This window comes from Bombina bombina, chromosome 2 (assembly GCF_027579735.1).
Source record: "Bombina bombina isolate aBomBom1 chromosome 2, aBomBom1.pri, whole genome shotgun sequence".
Lineage (NCBI taxonomy): Eukaryota > Metazoa > Chordata > Amphibia > Anura > Bombinatoridae > Bombina > Bombina bombina.
Window position 1 is genome coordinate 1,130,553,740 of NC_069500.1, and position 26,136 is coordinate 1,130,579,875.

Below are 26,136 nucleotides of genomic sequence, written 5' to 3' on the forward strand. Positions count from 1 at the left end.
TATGTGTCCTCTAAACTGGAGAAGATCAAATCAACATCTTGACGATAGAAAAAGACTATACATATACACTACGCTTAGGAATAAAACTATAAGTTAAACTAAAGATGGGGAAAGACAGGGGTCCACACATTTATTATAAGAAGAGAGAAAAAGTAAGAGAAGAAAAAGAAAGAGAGAAAGAGAGAAAGAGAGAGAGAGAGAGAGATACATTGGGTGTTCCAATGACAAGAGGCATATATATTCAGCTACCTATTAGTAGCTAGCCCCTAGTTCATTGCTGCTCTTAAGCATATCCAAGTATGTTTTTCAACAAAGGATGTCAAAAGAACAAAGCTAATTATATAAAAGACGTTAATTGGAAATGTGTTTAAAAGGACATGCTCTATCTGAATCATAAAAATAAAAAAATTGTGTTTCATGTCCCTTTGCATTTAACTGGGCTGATAAGCTTTTTTTTCTCTAAATGGTAAAAACAGAATTTATGCTTACCTGATAAATTTCTTTCTCCAACGGTGTGTCCGGTCCACGGCGTCATCCTTACTTGTGGGAATATTCTCTACCCCAACAGGAAATGGCAAAGAGCACAGGAAAGGCTGCCCATATAGCCCCTCCTCAGGCTCCGCCCCCCAGTCATTCGACCGACGGTTAGGAGAAAAAAAGGAGAAACTATAGGGTGCCGTGGTGACTGTAGTGTATAGAGAAAGAAATTTATCAAACTTGATTAAAAAACCAGGGCGGGCCGTGGACCGTTGGAGAAAGAAATTTATCAGGTAAGCATAAATTCTGTTTTCTCCAACATTGGTGTGTCCGGTCCACGGCGTCGTCCTTACTTGTGGGAAACAATACCAAAGCTTTAGGACACGGATGAAGGGAGGGAGCAAATCAGGTTACCTAAACAGAAGGCACCACTGCTTGCAAAACCTTTCTCCCAAAAATAGCCTCCGAAGAAGCATAAGTATCAAATTTGTAAAATTTGGCAAAAGTGTGCAGAGAAGACCAAGTCGCTGCCTTACATATCTGATCAACAGAAGCCTCGTTCTTGAAGGCCCATGTGGAAGCCACAGCCCTAGTGGAGTGAGCTGTGATTCGTTCAGGAGGCTGCCGTCCGGCAGTCTCGTAAGCCAATCGGATAATGCTTTTCAGCCAGAAAGAAAGAGAGGTAGCAGTAGCTTTTTGTCCTCTCCTCTTACCAGAGTAAACGACAAACAAAGATGAGGTTTGTCTAAAATCCTTTGTTGCATCTAAATAGAACTTTAAAGCACGGACTACATCTAAATTGTGTAACAAACGTTCCTTCTTTGAAGCTGGATTCGGACACAGAGAAGGAACAACTATTTCCTGGTTAATATTCTTGTTGGAAACAACTTTTGGAAGAAAACCAGGCTTGGTACGCAAAACGACCTTATCTGAATGGAACACCAGATAGGGTGGATCACACTGCAGAGCAGATAATTTGGAAACTCTTCTAGCAGAAGAAATAGCAACCAAAAACAGAACTTTCCAAGATAGTAACTTGATATCTATGGAATGTAAAGGTTCAAACGGAACCCCTTGAAGAACTGAAAGAACTAAATTTAGACTCCAAGGAGGAGTCATGGGTCTGTAAACAGGCTTGATTCTGACCAAAGCCTGTACAAAAGCTTGTACATCTGGCACAGCTGCCAGGCGTTTGTGTAACAAAACAGATAAAGCAGAAATCTGTCCTTTTAGAGAACTCGCTGACAACCCTTTATCCAAACACTCTTGGAGAAAGGAAAGGATCTTAGGAATTTTAATCTTACTCCAGGAGAATCCCTTGGATTCACACCAACAGATATATTTTTTCCATATTTTATGGTAAATCTTTCTAGTCACAGGTTTTCTGGCTTGGACCAGAGTATCTATCACTGAATTTGAAAACCCACGCTTGGATATAATCAAGCGTTCAATTTCCAAGCAGTCAGCTGTAGAGAAACTAGATTTGGATGTTCGAATGGACCTTGTACTAGAAGATCCTGTCTCAAAGGTAGCTTCCATGGTGGAGCCAATGACATATTCACCAGGTCTGCATACCAAGTCAGAATCACCGATGCCTTCTCCTGTTTGATCCTGGCTACGAGCCTGGGAAGGAGAGGAAACGGTGGAAACACATAAGCTAGGTTGAACGACCAAGGCGCCACTAATGCATCCACTAGAGTCGCCTTGGGATCCCTGGTTCTGGACCCGTAGCAAGGAACCTTGAAGTTCTGACGGGACGCCATCAGATCCATGTCTGGAATGCCCCATAATTGAGTTAACTGGGCAAAGACCTCCGGGTTGAGTTCCCACTCCCCCGGATGGAAGGTCTGACGACTCAAATAATCCACCTCCCAGTTGTCTACTCCTGGTATGTGAATTGCAGATAGGTGGCAGGAGTGATCCTCTGCCCATTTGATGATCTTGGATACCTCTCTCATCGCCAAGGAACTCTTTGTTCCTCCCTAATGGTTGATGTAAGCTACAGTCGTCATGTTGTCCGACTGGAATCTTATGAATCCGGCCTTCGCTAGTTGAGGCCAAGCCTGGAGCGCATTGAATATCGCTCTCAGTTCCAGGATGTTTATCAGAAGAAGGGACTCCTCCCGAGACCATAGACCCTGAGCTTTCAGGGAGTCCCAGACCGCGCCCCAGCCTAATAGACTGGCGTCGGTCGTGACAATGATCCACTCTGGTCTGCGGAAATTCATTCCCTGGGACAGGTGATTGAGTCATCCACCAACGGAGTGATTCTCTGGCTACCTTGTCTACTTGAATCTGGGGAGACAAGTCTGCATAGTCCCCATTCCACTGATTGAGCATGCACAGTTGTAATGGTCTTAGATGAATTCGAGCAAAAGGAACTATGTCCATTGCTGCAACCATCAACCCTACTACTTCCATGCACTGAGCTATGGAAGGCTGCAGAATAGAGTGAAGAACTTGAAAAGCGTTTAGAAGCTTTGACTTTCTGACTTCTGTCAGGAAGATCTTCATTTCTAAAGAATCTATTATTGTTCCCAAAAAGGGAACTCTTGTTGACGGAGACAGGGAACTCTTTTCTACGTTCACCTTCCACCCGTGAGATCTGAGAAAGGCTAGAACAATGCTTGAATTAGAATGTCGTCTAGATAAGGTGCCACTGCAATGCCCCTCGGTCTTAGAACCGCTAGAAGGGACCCTAGCACCTTTGTGAAAATTCTGGGAGCAGTGGCTAAACCGAACGGAAGAGCCACAAACTGATAATGTTTGTCCAGAAAGGCGAACCTTAGGAACTGATGATGATCTTTGTGGATAGGAATATGCAGGTACGCATCCTTTAAATCCACGGTAGTCATATATTGACCCTCCTGGATTGTCTGTAAAATTGTTCGAATGGTTTCCATTTTAAACGATGGAACTCTGAGAAATTTGTTTAGAATTTTTAAATCCAGAATTGGTCTGAAAGTTCCCTCTTTTTTGGGAGCTACAAACAGGTTTGAGTAAAACCCCTGACCTTGTTCCGCTGTTGGAACTGGGTGTATCACTCCCATCTTTAACAGGTCTCCTACACAATGTAAGAATGCCTGTCACTTTATCTGGTCTGAAGATAAGCGAGACATGTGGAACCTTCCCCTTGGAGGAAGTTCCTTGAATTCTAGAAGATAACCCTGAGAGACTATTTCTAGTGCCCAGGGATCCGGAACATCTCTTGCCCAAGCCTGAGCAAAGAGAGAGAGTCTGCCCCCTACTAGATCCGGTCCCGGATCGGGGGCTACCCCTTCATGCTGTCTTGGTAGCAACAGCAGGCTTCTTGGCCTGTTTACCCTTGTTCCAGCCTTGCATTGGTTTCCAAGCTGGCTTAGCCTGGGAAGAGTTACCCTCTTGTCTAGAGGCTGCAGAGTTAGAAGCCGGTCCATTCCTGAAATTACGAAAGGAACAAAAATTGGACTTATTCTTAGCCTTAAAAGGCCTATCCTGTGGGAGGGCATGGCCCTTCCCCCCAGTGATGTCTGAAATAATCTCTTTCAATTCTGGCCCAAAAAGGGTCTTACCTTTGAAAGGGATATTAAGCCATTTTGTCTTGGAAGATACATCCGCCGACCAAGATTTTAGCCAGAGCGCTCTGCACGCCACAATTGCAAACCCTGAATTTTTCGCCGCTAATCTCGCCAATTGCAAAGCGGCATCTAAAATAAAGGAATTAGCTAACTTAAGTGCGTGAATTCTGTCCATGACTTCCTCATATGGAGTCTCCTTGTTGAGCGACTTTTCTAGTTCATCAAACCAAAAACACGCCGCCGTAGTGACAGGAATAATGCACGAAATTGGTTGGAGGAGGAAACCTTGCTGAACAAAAATCTTTTTAAGCAAACCCTCCAATTTTTTATCCATAGGATCTTTGAAAGCACAATTGTCCTCAATGGGAATAGTCGTGCGTTTGGCTAGTGTAGAAACTGCCCCCCTCAACCTTAGGGACTGTTTGCCATGTGTCCTTCCTTGGGTCGACCATGGGGAACATTTTCTTAAATATAGGAGGTGGGACAAAAGGTATGCCTGGTTTCTCCCACTCCTTAGTCACTATGTCCGCCACCCTTTTAGGTATCGGAAAGGCATCGGGGTGCACCGGGACCTCAAGGAATTTGTCCATTTTGCACAATTTTTCTGGAATGACCAAAGAGTCACAATCATCCAGCGTAGTTAGTACCTCCTTAAGTAAGGCGCGGAGATGCTCTAACTTAAATTTAAACGTCACAACATCAGGTTCTGCCTGTTGAGAAAATCTTCCTGAGTCAGAAATTTCTCCCTCTGACAAAACCTCCCTCACTGCCAATTCTGACTGGTGTGAGGGTATGACAGATAAATTATCGTCAGCGCACTCTTGCTCTACTGAATTTAAAACTGAGCAATCACGCTTTCTTTGAAATGCTGGCATTTTGGATAAAATATTAGCTATAGAATTATCCATTACAGCCGTTAATTGTTGCATAGTAACAAGCATTGGCGCGCTAGATGTACTAGGAATCGCCTGCGCGGGCATAACTGGTATTGACACAGAAGGAGAGGATGAAGAACTATCCCCACTACCTTCATTTGAGGAATCATCTTGGGCAACCTTATTAAATGCGACAGTACTGTCCTTACTTTGTCTGGACGCCATGGCACAATTATCACATGCATTAGAAGGGGGGACCACCTTGGCCTCCATACATACAGAACATGATCTATCTGAAGGTACAGACATGTTAGACAGGCTTATACAGGCTATTAATGCAAAAAGAAAACGTTTTTAAACAAAACCGTTACTGTCTCTTTAAATTTTAAAGAGTACACTTTATTTCTGGATATGTGAAAATCTATGAAGGAAATATCCAATCTTTACAAAATTTGCACCCTAGTGTCTTAATGCCTTAAAAGTATTGCACCCCAATTTTCAAGATTGTAACCCCTTAAATGATGAAACCGGAGCTGTTTAATCAATTAGCAACTTTAAAACCACTACAGTCCCAGCCACAGCGTTTGCTGCGGCTTCACCTGTCCTTGGGGGTTATTCGACACCAAAATAAGCCTTCCAGGAACGTTTTTAATGGCCACCAGACCCTCTCACATGAAGCTGCATGCACTGCATCCAAAAGAAACTGTGCAATTATGGCGCGAAAATGAGGCTCTGCCTACTAGAGTGAAAGGCCCTTCCTGACTGGGAAGGTGTCTAAACTACTGCCTGGCGCCTAAAAACGTTCCCCAATTCTCAGGTTTTGAAAAACACTTCAAACCTCATATAAATAAAGCAATCGATTTAGCCCACCAGAGTGTCAACCAGTATATAGCCCATTAATAAGCCTTCATTCTGTTATGAGTCTAAGAAAATGGCTTACCGATCCCAAAGAGGGAAAATGACAGTCTTCTAGCATTACACAGTCTTGTTAGAAAATGGACTAGTCATACCTTGAGCAGAAAAGTCTGCAAACTGTTCCCCCCAACTGAAGTTCTCTGGGCTCAACAGTCCTGTGTGGGAACAGCAATTGATTTTAGTTACTGCTGTTAAAATCATACTCTCTTTTAAACAGAACTCTTCATCCTTTTCTGTTTTAGAGTAAATAGTACAAACCGGCACTATTTTAAAATAACAAACTCTTGATAGAAGAATAAAAAACTACATACTCTTCACCATCTCCGTGGAGATGCTACTTGTTCAGAGCGGCAAAGAGAATGACTGGGGGGCGGAGCCTGAGGAGGGGCTATATGGGCAGCTTTTGCTGTGCTCTTTGCCATTTCCTGTTGGGGAAGAGAAAATTCCCACAAGTAAGGATGACGCTGTGGACCGGACACACCAATGTTGGAGAAAACAGTGATATTTTTTTCGCCAGCTCAGCTTTAAATTAATATATAAACATCAGATTTTACATTTTATTGGTTTGCCAAGACAAAGATACTTACATTGAGAAGAACCTCGTCCCTAGTCTTCAAAACAACTTCTTTGTTTTGCACTAATTCATCTTCATCATCTTCTTGAATCACCAAAGGTAAGGACATTGAAGAAGAGGAGGATGACGATGAAGAGGAAGATGAATCAGAGTCTGTGTCACTGTAATAAATATAATATATTTATGTAAACATGATAAAATAAAAAAAACAGACAGAAACCTAGTGAGATGATTCCTGACTGTGCAAGACAGAAACCTAGTGAGATGCTTCCTGACTGTGCAAGACAGAAACTATTTGGTTATGTGTCCATAAAAAATCAGATAAATAGCTTTAGTGCTTATCCTGGATCAGTATGTCTAAACTGTAGGTTTAAGATGATTTTATAATATATTCACAAATTACATGTGTTCATATTGCATCAGTCCCTAAAATGTAATAAATAAACTAACATCTGTATGGACAAAAAAAAAACAAGAGAATGTCTGCAAAATTCTAATGGTTCTATATACACAATAGATATGTGCATTCGGCTCTTTTCAGAGCGGGATTTCTTCTTGTGAAAGTGCAACACACTAAGATCTGTGCAAATCCAGATCTTAGTGAAGTGGAGAAATCTGAAAGAAGCCGTCATCTCCTGCATTCAGGTACTAATGAAGTATCCGAATGCACATATCTAATATACACATCCCATATCTAGAATTCAAACTCACAGAAGACAAAAACATTTTTTTTTGCTTAAACTTAAATTTCTTAAATCAGAAGTTTGAGAAACCCTTCAACTATGGCTCCTAGAATGTTATCCCTGCTACTAGAATTTGCTTTAGATTATTCCACCTATATTTGTATACAAAAAGGCTCGTCTGAAAACAAGAAAAAAAAAAAAGCACCTGGATTAAATTTTTTTTATAAATATATAAAGCTGACAGGTTAACTCAAATGCACTAAAGCCATGAACTTCATTGGTTTAACCCCTTAGGTGTGCATGAAGAGCTATGCTTTGCATGCACATCAAGACCTGTGGGCTCATGGCAAGCCCTTTGCATCATTCAGGATGATCGCCAATCAAACGCTGTTTTCTGCGATCACCTGCACTACAGGCTGGGGGTCGTTGGTGAGAGGCACTCCCAGGGTTTCATGGGGATCCTTGGTGATGTCAGAAAGTGTGCAGAACCGGGAAGTATGGTGCAGCGGCAAGGGAGCTGGATGGGGGGGGGTGTCTTTCTTCAAATCCCTCAATCTCAGCTCCCTTAGCAGCTACAAACCTTCAAGACCCCTCATTTAAAGGAGAACCGCCTGCTCACACAACAGATATTTTTAAAAATACAATAAAAAACACATGGGGATTTGCTTGGGAATGGGTCATTATATGTGAAATAAAATAAATCTGGTATATCTAGAGAGCCCTAATAAAGTTTATTTTCTAGTAGACAAGTCCCTCTCTCAAAAAAAAAAAAAAAAAATATGAATTTTGTGTGTTGTCAGATGATCATTGTGGTAACAGTGAACACTTTGCAAGAAAAAAAAAAGTGTTTTTATTTCTTTACTGTACAACAGGGCCGTCTCTAATCTGGATTATAATCCCCAACAGCCTACATTACATGTTGCTATCCTTCATGACAATTTAGTAAGATGATCACAGTAACAACAGTAGTCGCTTAACCATTTTAAATTTTATTTACTAAAATCTAAGCATAAACTATACCTTTTTTTTTTTTTTGACATGCCCTATCTGAATCATGAAAGTTTATTTTTGACTAGACTGTCCCTTTAAATGGTTTACTATCCCTTTAATAACTGGCAAGATAAACATCTGGCAGTTATGGGAAAGATCAATGTCTTGCAGGAACTTTGTATTTGAAATAAATGAACACAGGTCACATACTGGTAAATTAATATATTATAAGGTGAGTTTGATTATTTTATTTTGGATTATTAAAACATTATTTACTTTGCTACTTTTTTTTTTCCAATAGCCAAACCCCACACATTAATTGTCTTACTTGGAGGAGCCTAATTAACAAAAACATCTGCAGTGAATGATCTTAAAAGGATATGAAACAATTGTTTTCCTTAATAATTCAGCACCTGGGTAGTGCTTGCTGATTGGTGGCTACATTTAGACACCAATCAGCAAGCACTACCCAAGTACTGAACCAAAAATGGGCTGGATCCTAAGCTTACATTCATGGTTTTTCAAATAAAGATACCAAGAGAACACAGACAATTGATAATAGGAGTAAATGAAAAAACTGCTTAAAATTGCATGCTCTATCTGAATCATGAAAGTTTAATTTTGACAAGACTATAACTGAGTCAATGAGAGCTTCCAGCATCACTAGTGGATTAACTGAACATTTATTTTATATCAGTTAAATTCAGTAAATAAACAATAACAGAGGAGAGACTGTAAGAAGGCTGCGGTCTTATCTAAAAGGAGAGTATTAGTTCTTGTTGTTACATTTAAGTGTTATTTTCCATCTAGCACTGTATATTGTATCTTTTAGTAAATAAAAACTGCATTACAATTTGCAGAAATATATCAAGTTTAAAGGGAAACTGTAGTCAGAAATCAAATGCCAATCAAATTCAAGTATACATATAAATAAAAAATATTCTAATATTCATTCTGTATTAAATAAGTAGCGTTTTTAAAATATAAATGTTTTAAATAATAAATTTTTCCAAACCCACTTCTATGTCAGCCGTTACGGATTCCCAATCCGTGCTGACAACTGCAGTTGTAAGATGGCGACATTTGGACGCATAGCGCATGCGCGAGTTGGCGCAACCTCACATTTTATATGTTCCGCTATGCTCTCGGCTTGATTGCCGCAATATGCGCATGCGATAGGAAGTATATTGTATTGCGCATGCGTTTAAGGGAGATAAGTTATTTAAATTACATGTAAAAACCAGTGATACGATTGGCGGTTTGCTTAGCCATTAGACGGCCCACATTTGTGGGCTGGATGACGTGATGTCATCGTAATAAAATAAAATATAATTTTATAGAAAAAGGGGGCTTCGTTTTAAAGATTGATAAGGTAAATTACATTGCTATTATACTTTATTATCAAAACGTTTGTTGAATTTAACGTTTAAAATTCAAAAGTTAGTAATCCTTTAAAGGAACAGTGTACTCAAAAACAAAAGCGTAGTGGTTAAAATCAAGCATTACATGTTGATAAACTTTGCAATATATATTAATTACAAATTTGGCAGCTAAATTTTCTTAAACTGAGAAAAACCTTGGAGTGTATTCAGTGCTTTACGTATATGTACGTAATATTCACTTCTAGCAGAGCTAGGGGTTTTCTTAGACTCCTAAACTAACTGCTAGGGAGTCACTGGCCGACATGGTTCTCTGATGCTGGCTGTGATCTATGTAATGTGAACAGCTAAGCTGTGAACAAGACGTTTTATTTTCTAAAATCATAAGAGTAGCTCAAAGTTATTAGCTAAAAATCAGACAGCCATGGTTGCCTCAAGTGCTATTTCCTTCACCGGTTACCACGGCAATAATGTAGCAAGCTGAAAATGTAACTTCTCACACTCTGCTCTGTAAAATGATCTCAGCCAGGATCATAATTCACAGAGTAGTGTGTGAAAAGTTACATTTTCAGCTCTGTAGAAGCTTGCTTGTACAGGGAAATTAGTAGACGTGCAATGCAAATTATCGTTTTCACAAAAACAAATATCAGAACGAATGCACACTGAAATGTAACCCCTTAATGACCACAGCACTTTTCCATTTTCTGTCCGTTTGGGACCAGGGCTATTTTTACATTTTTGCGGTGTTTGTGTTTAGCTGTAATTTTCCTCTTACTCATTTACTGTACACACACATTTTAGAACGTTAGAGGATTGGGGGTGACAGAGTTATATAGTTACAGGAATTGTCTAAATATAACTATTTATATGCTGAATACATAGATTCTTAATAGTATTATTAGAGAGCAATGCCTGGTGTGGAGTCTTAGTTTAGGCAGAACCAAACACCTAGTTTAACTAATTGTAGAAGAGAATACAATATAGTATATAGAAATAAAGTCCACAAATACGAATTGACAATACACTCTGCATCTAATATAGTGGATTACATAGAAAAATGTCAGTTAAAAAGTTCCATCACATTCATTCATTCTATATTTTACTGCTTAAACTAGGAACACACATCCACATGCATACAATAGCTAGAGCAAAAAGAATTAAAACCACTTGAATCAGGTAAATTATAAATATCAAGATGCTGAAGTAAGTATCTGCTATATTTTCTGACAGCCAACAATCTATATATTAAGCAAAAATATACTAAACCCTTACAATCCAAGGGCTATATTACGTTTAACAATAAGGCTAAGATTGAAGGCTGAGAGACTGGTATAGGTATTAGTATACCAACAGGTCATTAAATAAACCTAGGTAAGCGGTTAAAAATTAGACAAAAAGGAGAGACAGAGCTACTTTTTATGTACCCACACATATTATTTACCGTTTTTATTGCCATTAAATGGAATTTCTAAAGATACCATTATTTTCATCATATCTTATAATTTACTATAAAAAATTATAAAATATGAAGAAAAAAAATGGAAAAATGCAAGTTATAGGGCAATAAATACAAGTAGCACTTTGCTATTTCCAAACCACTTTTTTTCCAAAATTAGCGATAGTTACATTGGGACACTGATATTTTTCAGGAATCCCTGAATATCCCTCGACATGGATATATATATATTTTTTTAGAAGACAACCCAATGTATTGATCTAGGCCCATTTTGGTATATTGCATGCCACCATTTCACCGCCAAATGCGATCAAATAAAAAATTGTTCACTTTTTCAGAAATTTTTTCACAAACTTTAGGTTTCTCAACTAAATTATTTACAAACAGCTTGTGCAATTATGGCACAAATGGTTAAAGGGACATTGAACCCAATTTTTTTCTTTTGTAATTCAGAAAGCATGCAATTTTAAGCAACTTTCTAATTTACTCCTATTATCAATTTTTCTTCATTCTCTTGCTATCATTATTTGAAAAAGAAGGTATCTAAGCTTTTTTTTGGTTTCAGTACTCTGGACAGTACTTTTTTTATTGGTGGATGAATTTAACCACCAATCAGCAAGGACAACCCAGGTTGTTCACCAAAAATGGGCCGGCATCTAAACTTACATTCTTGCATTTCAAATAAAGATACCAAGAGAATGAAGAAAATTTAATAGGAGTAAATTAGAAAGTTGCTTAAAATTTCATGCTCAATCTGAATCACGAAAGAAATTTTTTGGGTACAGTGTCCCTTTAATGCTTCTCTGGGATGCCCTTTGTTCAGAAATAGCAGACATGTATGGCTTTGGGGTTGCTTTTTGGTAATTAGAAGGCCGCTAAATGCCACTGTGCATCACATGTGTATTATGCCCAGCAGTGAAGGGGTTAATTAGGTAGCTTGTAGGGAGCTTGCAGGGTTAATTTTAGCTTTAGTGTAGAGATCAGCCTCCCACCTGACACATCCCTTCCCCTCATCCCTCTCAAACAGTTCTCTTCCCTCCCCCACCCCACAATTGTCCCCGCCATCTTAAGTACTGGCAGAAAGTCTGCCAGTACTAAAATAAAAACTTAATTTTTTAAGCATATGCTTATGTGTAGGATCCCCCCTTAGCACCCAACCTCCCTGATCCCCCCCCCACAAAACAGCTATCTAACCCTCCTCCTCTAACTTATTAGGAGCCATCTTAGGTACTGGCAGCTGTCTGCCAGAACCCAGTTTACAAAAAAAATATATATTTTTTTTTGTAGTGTAGCTTTCCCCGCCCCCAAAGACCACCCCCCCCCCCACCCCTCCCAGATCCCTTAGATCCTTTTTATTTCCCTCCCCCCTCTCTCCCACTTATCTTACAAATGTTTTCTGTAGTGTAGTGGTTCCCTCCCGCCCCCCCCCCCCGTGCACGTCCCGGCCTCTCGTGAAAGCGCGCGCCCTCAGCTACCCCGCCACCTCTCTGCATCATAGAAGCCATCGATGGCCGCCCACCTGCCTCCCACCCACCAACGATTACTGCCATCGATGTCCGGTGCAGAGGGCCACAGAGTGGCTCTCTCTATGAAAGGTTATTGCAGGATGCCTCGATATCGAGGCATCACTGCAATAACTGGAAAGCGTCTGAAAGCGATCAGGATGACGTGCAGGGTATGTCCTCATTCGTTAAGTGTATTTTTTTGGAGGACGTACCCTGCACGTTGTTGGTCGTTGAAGAAAACAAATAAATACTAATGAAATACAGAAGTATTCATTTGTTTCCTTCAAATTACTTTAGGGGGTTAAAATATTTTTCAAGGAGATTGCCAAGCACAGTGAGCTGGGACACCGATACCCCAGCACGCTCTTATAGCACAATGTCATTGTGACAAGAACTATTTATTTCACACATTGGTGGGAAGCTTTGCCACCATTGTCTGCACTAGAAAGCGCCCTTTGTTGTGCTGCTTTACTTACCTGTAGTGTGCTGGAGAGCTGTGCTAACCCCAGGGCTCTGTGAAGAAGGGCAGGGAATCGCGCAGCTCTGAAGTGCGCTAAAGGTAAGTATTTAATGTTACAGGTGAACTTTTTCACCTGTACCAAAGGAACATTTACATGTGTTTATCTAAAACAAATATAAATGTTCCACAAACGTTTAGTATTTGTTTAATTTAAAACTACATAAATACCGACTAGCAGAGCAATATTTAATTTTTTTTTAAATATTCGTTACCAAAGATTCGGCCAAACAGAATTTTTGGCCGTGCACACCTCTAGAAATGATAAGACAGCTCAGCAGTATTACCGTGGCAGACACACGGCAGGGCTGTCTTATTTTAGGTACTAACTTTGTTTCTGTGCTGCTCTTATGAATTTAGAAAATAAAACATCTTGATCACAGCTCAGCTGTTAACATTACATAGATCACAGCCAGCATCACGCAACAATATCGGCCAGTGACACCCTGGCAGCTAGTTAGGGAGTGTAAAAACTAGACATATGCGTTTTGTTTCATTCTAAAAACGAAATTCGGCCGAATTCTGAGATTCGGATCAATTTGAATTTCCGAATTACCCTAGCAACGAAACAAAACTAATCCAAATGCATTTAAATCCGAATTAGTTCAGATTTATTGGTTACATTCGAAATGTAATATTAAAATTTGAATGTCACATTTGAATTTGAAATAGTATTTCTAGTCTACAACTGTGTTTAATAAATGTAATAGTCGAATTTGAATGCTACATTCGAATTTGAATGTAACATTAGAAATCAAAATAGTATTTCTAGTCTAATACTGTGTTTTATTAATATAATATTCGAATGTTACATTCGAATTCGAAATAGTATTGAACTAGTAAAAACCACTAGCTCTGATAGAAGTGAACATTAACCCCTTAATGACCACAATGTACCCTGTATGTCACTGGTCGTTAAGGGTTTTTTCAGGACATAATAGCACAAGTCTAGCAAGAACACGCTATTAATGCACTCCCTCCAGCAGGCTTTGTGGAATAGAGCAGTCTCAACGCTGGTGGCAAGACCGTGCTATAAAACAATCAAGTCCCAAAAAAAGGCCAGCGACGTACAGGGTACGTCGCTGGTCCTTAAGGGGTTAAAGGATAGGAAAGTCAAAATTAAACTTGCATTATTCAGATAGAGCATGTCATTTTAAGACGCTTTTTAATTCACTTCTATTTTCAAATGTGCATTGTTCTCTTGGTATCCCTTGTTGAAAAAGAATACAAACATATCCTACACTAGTGGGAGCTGCTGCTGATTGGTGGCTGCACACATTTGCCTTTTGTGATTAGCTGACTAGATGTGTTCATCTTGCTGCCAGTAGTTAGAGATGGGAGAACGTGTTTATATTCAAATTAGAATGTTAGAACGAATGTTATTGTAGAAATTCGATTTACATAATAATATTTTTAAGAAAATACATTCTTATCAACTTTCTATCGAATGTTATTTACAGTTTTCAAATGTCACAATCGAGTGTCAAATTTATAAAACACAATTGTAAACTAGAAATACTATTTCGATTGTCACATTTGAATATTACATTTATCAAACACAGTATTATACTAGAAATACTATTTCGAATGTGACATTCGAATTCAAATGTAGAATTCAAATATTACATTTATTAAACACATTTGTAAACTAGAAATACTATTTCGAATGTCACATTTGAATATTACATTTAAAAAACAAAGTATTAGACTAGAAATACTATTTCAAATTCGAATATTACATTTATTAAAACACAGTGGTAGACTAGAAATACTATTTTGAATTTGAATCTTACATTCAAATGTCACATTTGAATATTAACATTTCGAAATTGAATGAATACATAGCTAAACATTCTATTATTCGAACGAATGGAAAACGAAAATTCCAAAAAAGATGTTAGAATGTTATATAAACATTTGAAATTCGATTCGAACAAACGTATCAAAATTTGTTTTAAATTTTTAGAAACATTTGCCCATCCCTACCAGTAGTGCAATGATGTTCCTTCAGCAAAGCATAACAAGAGAACACATAAAATTTGATAATGGAAGTAAATTGTAAAGTTGTTTAAAAATGTATGTTCTATCCGAATTTTGAAAGAAAATTTTGGGATTTCCTGTCTGTTTAAGTACACATCAAGGTTTTACTCAGTTTTAGAAGCTTTAGCTGCAAAACGTAATTAATATATATTGCTAAGTTTACCAAAATGTAATGCTTGACCTAAAGGGACACTGAACCCAAATATTTTTTCTTTCGTGATTCAGATAAAGCATGCAATTTTAGGCAAATTTCTAATTTACTCCAATTATAAAAAAAAAAATTGTTCTCTTGCGATCTTGATTTGAAAAGGAAGGCATCTAAGCTAAGGAGCCAGCCAATTGTTGGTTCAGCCTCTGGACAGGACTTGTTTATTGGTGCGTAAATTTATCCACCAATCACCAAAAAACAACCCAGGTTGTTAACCAAAAATAGGCCGGCTTCTAAACTTACATTCTTGCTTTTCAAATAAAGATTCCAAGAAAATTAAGAAAATTTGATAATAGGAGTAAATTAGAAAATTGCTTAAAATTGCCTGCTCTATCTAAATCCCGAAAGAAAAAAAAATTGAGTTTAGTGTCCCTTTAACTACTACAGTGTATTTTTTTAGTACACTGTCCCTTTAAGTTTGTTCACTACATAGATTATGTTAAGATATAACCGGAGCCAAAAAGCCCCAGAGAGGTGCGCTGGATATAGGCCAATCGAACTCCCTGATGACGGCGGCACTCCCGACAGAGACAAACGAAGTGGTAATTAATGTGGAAGACAGAAACAGACAGGTGCTAAATAGGACAATAACGTCTGAAGAGCAGCAGCACAACACAAGCAGAGGTCCCCCCTATAAAGAAGTACTCACAAGAGCGGCAGCAAGTCAATAGTGCCGAACACAAAAGGTCGGATCTTTTGAGAGTCGCCTGACGGACACACTATGCGGATCAGGAAACCAGGAGCGTTAACCGGTCCACAGGAGCCAATCAGGTAATGACAGTCGGCAAACCAGGAAAGTGTGGTAGGGCGCCGGTTACAGATTGGTTATTAGAACGTGACCCACACAGGGCATACAGGTTAAAGCCAGATAAAGGAGTAGGCAATATATAATATAAAAGACAGTTTATTAATAGTCCGTTAAAATCAGCAACGCGTTTCTCATCTAAAAACTAGCCGTTTCATCAGGCTGTATAAAATACCTTACTCCTCAAGCACAATATAACTACTCCAAGGTCCAATCAAAGCACGGCAAACCACACACGCATCCCTAAAAGGTGTGGCTGTGAATAAACATAACCCATCCAATCATATGTAGGAGTTACCGTCAGCCCCAAAGGAGGGGAGAAGGGGGGGGCGTGTGGTAGTCTCGCTCATTGATACTGACCTGTCAAATAATATATATCACAAACAGCTGTAATACTGCATGATGTATATAAATGCAATTCCTACGTGCCATGACATATACAAATGCTTCTATAAATTACAATGCAGGTGCTAATAATACTCAATCTAAAAACAACATAATATCAATGATGAATGTTACAGAATGTGAATATATAGATAAGAAAATATACAGATGCAATAATACAACTTATTGCTACTACACATATCCCCATATACAATACATTGATATATTATGATGATATGATACAATTCTAAACTATCTCCCAGAACTAACTAATAGGCCAGATGGACAAGGTGATACAGATAGATGAGGATAGAAGAGGAAGACCTACATCTTCTAAATACTAACCAATTCTGAATATAAAAATAAAAAATAATAATATTCAGAATATTATAAGTATATATAAAATATATACACAGCTCTAAGCGATCACCCCTAGAGAATGATGATAAATATATACATAAAGAAACATATAAATCTAAACCTATGTTATTGAAAGGCCGCCAAATCTATATTAAGAGTCTACATCCTGCGGGTTTAAATCTTAAGTACATGGATCCAATAGGTCTCTCTCTGACTAAGTCTAGACAATCTATTATAGAGATGAGACTTATGAACAAACTCGATTGGAATGATAGATAAACATCTAATGTCACCATTATGTTGCAAATTACAGTGTCTGGGGACACTATGTTTTTTGTAATTATTTTCCATATTGAGTACATGCTCAGACCATCTAATGCTGAGCCTCCTACATGTACGACCAACATACTGTATCCCACATACACATGATAATAGATATATGACAAAGTGTGAAGCACATGATATATGACCAATAATGGTTGCATTGGATTTAAATGTCTCTTGTTTGTGTGCGATACAAGCGCACAACTTACATCTACTGACTCCACATCGATAGGACCCTAGAGCTAATGATCTAGACTTGATGGTAAAAGGGTTCTCAATCCTTCTATGTTTCACTATTTTGCTGGGGGCCAACATGGTCTTTAAATTAGGTGCTCTTTTATACACTATCTTTGGTTTTGAACCTATTAAACTTCCCAAAATAGGATCTTTAGTCAAAATCCCCCAATGTTTCATAAGGATTTGTTTTATCAAACTATGATGACAGTTATATTGGGTAATAAATAGGGCATTATACTCTTTACTACTATATTCATTGTCATTCTTTTTATTCGATTTTAAGAAATAATCATCTCTGTTATCCAATTTCGCTCTTCTATAACTACTTCCTATAATATGTGAAGGATCATTTTTCTCCATAAACCTTTCCTTCAATATCAAAATTTGGGTCTCAAAATCCTCAAGCATAGATTATGTTACCTGCATGATAAGGCTCCAGGCTAGGTAACTTGTCACCTTACATTTAGGCGAGTGGGCAGCAGAAGAAATGCCTCAGCTGTTTGCATAAGTAAATGGTGCAGCCTCGTCCGCTGCTCTCTTCAATCACCCCAGACAAATTAGTTCAGGATAAATTAACCCAACCACCTCTGAAGTGTAGAAGAGGTTAAAAAAAAATCTTAACTCAGTCTTACAGGCTCTCATAAGAGGGCCTGCACTGAAAGGGGTCAAAAGCTACAGCCTCAGTGTCACTATTATCTTCATATAGTATTATACACAATGTCTCATGACAGTCACTACTGCTAAATACATTTTTACTTGTGTATTTTTTTTATTTGAGTAGTCATTAAAACTAACAACTGATATTTAATTAAGACAAAGCCAACCTTTCAGAACTGTCATCAGCTTCACAAGCAGTCTCAGAATTAACTTCTTCCAATGTAAGACACATTTGTAAAGAATCACTTTTCAGTTGTCCATTTTCCCCCACAAAGCCAGAGTCAGCAATAGTATCAGTTTTAAAGGTTAAACTTCCTAACTGTGTAGCCACTTCCCTTTGATCTTCTACCTGCAAAAGAAATAATGTTACCTTCAATAGTTTTTCATTTATATAAAACAAGAACTGCAGATTTTAAGACACAATTAATAAAATATTAACCAAAATAAATTATCCAAATGCAAAAAAATATATAAACAAAACAAGATTATGAACTAAAATAGTAATTTAAACATTAGAAAATATCTGAGATAAGCGCACATTTTTGTATATAGATGCATTGGCTTTTCTAAATGTAAAAATTCTAGCATTACATAAATATCTCAAAACAAAAAGAAAAATAAGGATTGAAAAGGGACACAACACCTGTCTTTTAATAATCCCTAAAAACTAAATTTTCTTATTAATAAAAATAAAATAATCACTTCTGTCTATTTAATCTGTTCCTCTTTCCCCAACTGTTGAAGGAGATTGTTTTGAAGTACATTGTTGATCCAGAACTTGATTTCGTATGTAAGCTGCCATATTGTAGCGTACATTACAGGGGCACAGTAGTCACATGCTCATGAAGCAGTCATGTGACACAGCATATTGTCTGTTACATATATTTTAAAGGATCACATCTGTCTGCAGTGTGTGAAGATAAATGTTGTTTTGTCAGAGTATAAATGTATTAGACTTTCCCATCTATTTATATACACATAATATGCAGCAAAATTTTAATAAGCGATATGTTTATGTTTTTAACTCCCCCCACAGTTTTTTCTTCAAACTGCCCAAAAGTTTTATGTTCTAAGCAAATCCGTTTGTATTAAACGGCTTCAGACACTATTGTGATTGCAAATCATTATAAGCAGCTCCGGGAGGGGGAAGCTCTCACATATACTTGGTACAGAAGATTTCTACCGAGACACAGTACAATTGTCAGCCCATAGTGCTTTATATAAACAGGAGGACAGGTCTTGAGAAGCAGAAATCTTTTGGGCAGTTTGAAGAAAAACCTGTGGGGGGAGTTAAAAACATAAACATATCACTTATAAAGACTTTTATTAAAATTTTGCTGCATATTATGTGTATATAAATAGATGGGAAAGTCTAATACATTTATACTGTGACTGACAAACATTTATCTTCACACACTGCAGACAGATGTGATCTTTTAAAAATATATGTAACAGACAATATGCTGTGTGTGTCACATGACTGCTTAATGAGCATGTGACTACTGTGCCCCTGTAACGTAGGTTACAATATGGCAGCTTACATAGTAGAATCAACCACTGGATAAATGCTCTACTTCAAAACAATCTTCTTCAACAGTTTGGGGTAAGAGGAACAGATTAAATAGACAGCAGTGATTATTTTATTTTTATTAATAGGAAAAATGCGATTTTAGCAATTTTCATCTGGTGTTTAATGTCCCTTTAAGTCAAATACTTTATAATAAATTGTTGAAGAGCATAACTAGATCGCCTCAGGCGCTATCTTCTGATTGGTGCCTGCACATATTTACCTCTAATCTTTGGTTTACCACTGTGCTCAGCGAGCCCCCAGTAGTGCATTGCTGCACATTCAATAAATGATACCAAGAGAATGAAGCAATATTCATAATAGAAGTAAATTGGAAAGTTGTCAAAAATTGTATGTTCTATCTGAATAATTAAAGAACATTTTGGGGTTTTATGTCCCTTTAAGAAAAAAAAAGTGCAGCACACAAACATCTGTTCCCATACAGATATTTCTGTGTTGCATTTGTTTCCTCAAATATATCCAGTACCTGAAAACAGCCGAATGCTACAGACCATTGCCATTTTATGGGCTCTCACAAAGAATAACAAAGCCTAAATAATGCACATGCCTAGTTAAGAAGAGCATGATTTATTGTATACCTCATAATATCCTCTTCTAAAAAGTAGTAACTGAGTCTTTTAAATACATATAAAATTCTAATTGGTTTGTTTCTACTTTCAAGCTTAAACAAAATCTGGTGATGTTTGTACCTTTTCATTAGCTTCTGTGATGCTGTCATTCCCATTTATTTTGTCACAAACTGTGACCAGGCATTCTGCTCTTGGTACCAAATCTTTCTGGGTATATACGGCATCATCTTCACTTTTGATGCAAAGACCAGAACCTGAATCTTGCTCAGCAGAATTTGTGTCAGTCACAATGGAAATAATGTTGCGGTCTTCTACCTTATCAATCTCCAGAGCAACTTTTGAATCATCCAAAGTATCCATAATGAAAGTGATGAACTTTCTGAAAAATAGGTTATTCTATGTTAATAAATAAAAAATATGGTGCATTAACAAAAATAAAGCAGTGTTCTCCCCAGGACAAATATTAAAGGGACACTGAACCCAATTTTTTTCTTTTGTAATTCAGAAAGAGCATGCAATTTTAAGCAACTTTCTAATTTACTCATATTATAAATTTTTCTTCGTTCATTGCTATCATTATTTGAAAAAGAAGGCATCTAAGCTTTTTTTTGGTTTCGGTACTCTGGACAGCACTTTTTTATTGGTGGGTGAATTTATCCAACAATCAGCAAGGACAACCCAGGTTGTTCACCAAAAATGGGCCGGCATCTAAACTTAGATTCTTGCATTTCAAATAAAGATACCAAGAGAATGAAGAAAAATTGATAATAGGAGTAAATTAGAAATTTGCTTAAAATTTCATGCTCAATCTGAATCACGAAAGAAAATTTTTGGGTACAGTGTCCCTTTAAGCTAAAATGAGCTAATATTAAAAATGTTATATTTTTTTTGTCCAAATTATCATTAAAGTGAAGGTTTTTTCATTTTGAAGACATCCATGCATTCTTTACATAAGCTAATCGCTGACTTTTTTTCACTATTTCTTTTATATACATTTATCAATGCCTACCGTTACGATGGTGACTCCTCCCTATCTCTATTTCCTGCTTTTCTGGTCTGTGACGTATAGAGCAGTCCCACCCGCTCTATACGTCTCTTAAAAGCACGTTCATGATGCTCCTTTGAACTGTGCATGCGCTATTCCCCGATTTCACCCTCCACTCCGCATGCGCAACTCGGCAAGTTCTGGTAATTCCAACTGCATACAATTAAGCATGCGCGAAACAGGAGCGCGTGTGTATTCAGATGTGGAGAATAAAGGATAGTGCATGTGCATATTATCAAGGTGGCGAATGACGTGAAGTGACGGCCGCCTAACAGCCAGATTTTTAATTGGACAATGTAAAAACGTGACCGGAGACTTAAAAAAACAAAACAAAAAAAACACAGGTTGAATTTGTATACTGTCAGAAATTGATTTATAAAGCTGATAACTTTGTTAACAATAAGATTTATAAATATTGATGAATGAAACTCATATTGATTTGTAACAAATAATAAAATACTACATCGACATCATTTACCTTCATTTTTAATACATTTATATTAAATTGTGCAATTAAATTTGTGCTTGGATATCTAGAAAGGATATAATATTAGAAAATATTACACTGCCCCACCTGACTACTTCATAATGCTACCCGGCTGGCAACAAATTCTGTGGAGAACACTGCATGTTACAGGCAAGAAGTTACTTTACAGCCTTTTTCACGTTCGCTTTTACGTCAAGAGACACAAAAACCTTTGTACCTGAAAACCCATAATTGAACTTTTAAAGCATTAATGAACAAAATCATGGTATACATTTCAAAAAAGGTTGTGTTCTTTTTGTTTTTTTAAAGAGACATTCAGATTTACTTCAATTATAACAATTGTTTCATTCTCTTGGTATCCTTTGTTGAAGGAGCAGCAATTCACTACTGGGAGCTAGCTGAACCTTGGTTGGGCCAATGACAAGAGGCATATATATGCAGCCACCACCAGTAGAGAAAAGCTGCTCCTAAACCTACTTAGGTATGCTTTTTAAAAAAAAAAGTATACCAAAAGGACAGAGAAAATTAGATAATAGAAGTACTTTGGAAAGTTGTTTAAAATCAAAATTACACTTGCATGGTTCAGATAGGGCATGCAATTTTAAACAATGTATCAATTTACTTCTATTATCAAATTTGATTTGTTCTCTTGGTATTCTTTGTTGAAATCTAAACCTAGTTGAGTTCAGGAGCGTGCACGTGTCTTTAGCAGTCAAAAGCTGCAGTATTTGTAACTATGTTGCAAACAATGTTGCAACACTACTGCCAGGTGGCGAAAGACACGTGCATGCTCCTGAGCTCACCTAGAGCTAAGCAAACTTTATAAAAGAAGTAAATTGCAAAGTTGTTTTCAAATTTCATGCTCTATCCAGTCGACTTAAAGGACCAGTAAACCTAAAAACAATGTTATATAATTCTGCACATAGTGCATAATTATATGACATTATATTAGCAGCAGCTTTATAAAACCTAATATTCCCTGTGAATGTTTATAAAAAAAAAATGACTGTTTTCCAGACCTGCTCTCTGTGCTCTTCTGAGCGGGTCTGTTTTTTTACACAGAGCGCATCTGGCCAGCTGTCTATTCACAGCCCGATCGCGCCATTATACTCAGTGCAGCTTGCTCCTGCTCTGTCTAACAGCAGCAGCGAGCTGCACTGAGTATAATGGCGCGGTCGGGTCGGGCTGTGAATAGACAGCTGGCCAGATGCGCTCTGTGTAAAAAACAGACCCGCTCAGAAGAGCACAGAGAGCAGGTCTGGAAAACAGTCATTTTTTTATAAACATTCACAGGGAATATTAGGTTTTATAAAGCTGCTGCTAATATGTTATATAATTATGCACTATGTGCAGAATTATATAACATTATTTTTTAGGTTTACTGTCCCTTTAAGTTTGACTTTACAGTCTCTTAAAATTAAACTCTCATGATTCGGACAGAACATGCAATTTTACTGTCCCTTTAATTAATTCCCCTGCAATTCTATGTACACAGAACCAACCCCTTACTAACTTTCAAGAAGCGAAATGAATAGAAGTTTGTTTGGAGTGCAATAGAATAGAAGGAGGGAAGGGCAAGAATTAAAAATGAAAGTGAAACATTAATATTGTTTTAGTTAAATAAAACTATTTAAATTGCTATTATTAAAGTAATGATTATTTTTCTCCTTCCAATACAGTAGAGTTGAAATTTTAATCAAATTTGCATGATTAAAAGGGACATTGTACTCTAGATTTTACTTTGCATCATATTTTTTTTTATAGATGATCCATTTATATAGCCCATCTGGGTATATTTTTGTAACAATGTATAGCTTTGCTTATTTTTTAACCTTTTAGCGTCATTTCAGCATTCTATTTCGTCCTAACCGCGCCAGGCTTTAGTTAGGTCAGAATAGAAAATCTGCGCCGTTTGGCTATCCTGAAGCCATCGGTGCTTCCTGGAAGGTATCAAAGTCTGGAGGGCGTGCCTAGCTTCATAGGGATGCCCCCTGACCCAATCCCATCATTGAAATCTCACGATCATGTGCACGATTTCAATTTGTCTACATCGGATCGTTGTTCCGATGCAGACAAAAGGTTAATAATATTGTGCTGATTTTCAGAATTTTAACCAATCTCTTAAAGGGATATTATAGTCAAAATTAAACTTTCATGATTGAGAGAGCATGGAATTTTAAGCAACTTTCTAATTTACTCCTATTATCAATTTTGCTTTGTTTTCTTGGTATCTTTATTTAAAAATTCTGGAATATAAAGCTTAAAAGCCGGCCCATTATTGGTTCAGCACCTGGTAGTGCTTGCTGATTGGTATCTAAATGTAGCCATCCAATCAGCAAGCGCTACCCTGGTGCTGAACCAAAAATGGGCATTCTCCAAAGCTTACTTTTCAGCTTTTTTAAATAAGATACCAATAGTACAAAGAAAAATTGATAATAGGAGTAAATTAGAAACTTGCCTAAAATTCCATGCTCTATCTGAATCATAAAAGTTTATTTTTGACTAGACTATCCCTTTAAGCATCAGATGTTTACTGAAGTTTACAGATTCCTGCTGCTCCTGTTTGTAAAATCTGTCTTTTCATATGCAGGGAAGAGGGGAGGGAATCTGCTCCTACTGCTTTTCCAGCCCATTTCAATGGGTGTCCCAGTCTAACCTCATCAACAGTGCTAAACTGGGACTTTCTAAGAAAGTTTTTAAAAGGTTTTATACTGAATTTTTAGATCAGTATTTGTGCATACTTTATAGTAGTGTCGGTTACATGCAGTTATATGAGAATTGGTGTACACTGTCCTTTTTAACCTAATGAACTGGAGATAATTCCCATCCCAGTAATTTCATAATTATACATGTATTTCTACTGGAACTGGAAAAATAATCAAATGTTTTTCTAAAATGGAAACCTTTATGTAGAAAACCATAATTAAATTCACCCTGCCTACATTAATTGTTCAATTAATATTTTAAACACCACCTATATCTGGAACATGGTACTTCTTTCCCCACTTGAGTAATAACTGGCTGTATTTTCCCCTATGTCTATATGAATAAATATTGGCTAAATGACTGATGATTGCATGTGAAGTTGGCTTAAATACTATTATTTTTGTTGTGTGTGGATTTTGTTGACTGGTCCTTTAACCACTCCTATTACAGCAGGAAACAAAAATTTGCACCAATGTAATAAAGTAAGTTTGTAATGCATTTTATTAGCTAGTATGTGCGTTTTTGTTTGTTAATAATAAAAAAAAAAGCAGCCGTTGTTGCTAGAACATATTCTTATAATGTATTTTTATATATTTTATGAATGCACAGCAGAAGACAAAAAAGAAAGGAAGTTTGACAAACATTGCTTTACCAAACTAAAAGGTTTGATTGTTTATTATTTATTCAATTTATGTTACATTGGAATCCCTTAAATGACTTTAAATATTATCCTTTATCTGCTGCTACTGTGATCTCACTGATAAAATTAGGTATGAATAAAAAAATATAAAATGTATAGTTTTGCAAAGAGAAATATGGCGTTTACCTGCATTAACAGGGGTAGAAAATAAAGGAATTAATTCAGACTATCTGCACGATTATAGCCACACACACACATTTCTAAAGTATAATAACGCTATAGTGCATATGCATTCACTGTACTAAAATGTATCACAACTGCACGCTAGGTTACCATGCTTCTTCAGCGAGCATGCAGCTCCAATTGCCCACCCCGTTATTATCAGTGTTTAAACACTAGAAGCAAGAGAGAAACACGTTTACAAATATAATCTTTTATAAAAACAGATACGCAAAACAACTATTAACAACTTCTATCAAAATAAGAACACACTTTTTTATAAAGAGTTGTGTAAAACAAACACACACACGTGTACGCACAAGTAACACTTGCCATATATTCCAGTTCCGGGTTATCTTGTGCTGTGATATCTCATGAATAGCTTTCCACCTTCTACACCTCCCCTTCCTCTCTTTCACGGCATTGCTTTTTCTTATTTAAGGAGGTATAGCACAAGCACAGTTCTAACGTGTGATGGGTTTGTTTTTTTATATATATATATATATATATATATATATATATATATATATATATATATATATATATATATATATATATATATATATATATATATATATATATATATATATTACACACACAACGTATAGTTAAATGGTTGATGAGCTGAGACTTGTTTTGCAGTAAGCAGGAATTGTGCTAATCCACCTTAAACGTACAATGCACCATTTTGTGCGGCTTATACCAGTTCTTCAGCTGCCGATTACTATACTTCACTCTCAACCCGCTTTGTCGTATTCAGGGTCGGTGTTGTAGAAATGGTTCATATTCCCTCTCTAAAGCTGAGTCTCCGTGCTCATGCTTGAGGCAGATTACTCATAACGTTAATGATTATTTTCATGTTTCTTTAATTCTTTGGATATCCTTTGTTGAAAAACTTTATTCAAATACTCTTGTACACAAAGAAACAGGTTGTAATAT

At 37.1% G+C, this 26,136-nt stretch overlaps 1 protein-coding gene across 1 annotated transcript in view; it reads right to left on the reverse strand.

Moving 5' to 3' along the window:
• Positions 1 to 25,541, reverse strand: part of NAF1 (nuclear assembly factor 1 ribonucleoprotein) — a 108,953-nt gene extending 83,412 nt beyond the window's left edge. Inside the window, exons 1-4 of the mRNA XM_053700232.1 lie at positions 25,518 to 25,541; positions 20,221 to 20,479; positions 18,111 to 18,292; positions 6,412 to 6,559 (exon numbers count right to left, since the gene is read on the reverse strand). Coding sequence (XP_053556207.1) covers positions 6,412 to 6,559; positions 18,111 to 18,292; positions 20,221 to 20,460 — 570 coding nt within the window. The 5' untranslated portion in view covers positions 20,461 to 20,479; positions 25,518 to 25,541. The remainder of the gene's footprint in view (positions 1 to 6,411; positions 6,560 to 18,110; positions 18,293 to 20,220; positions 20,480 to 25,517) is intronic.
• Between the last annotated feature and the right edge of the window lie 595 nt (positions 25,542 to 26,136).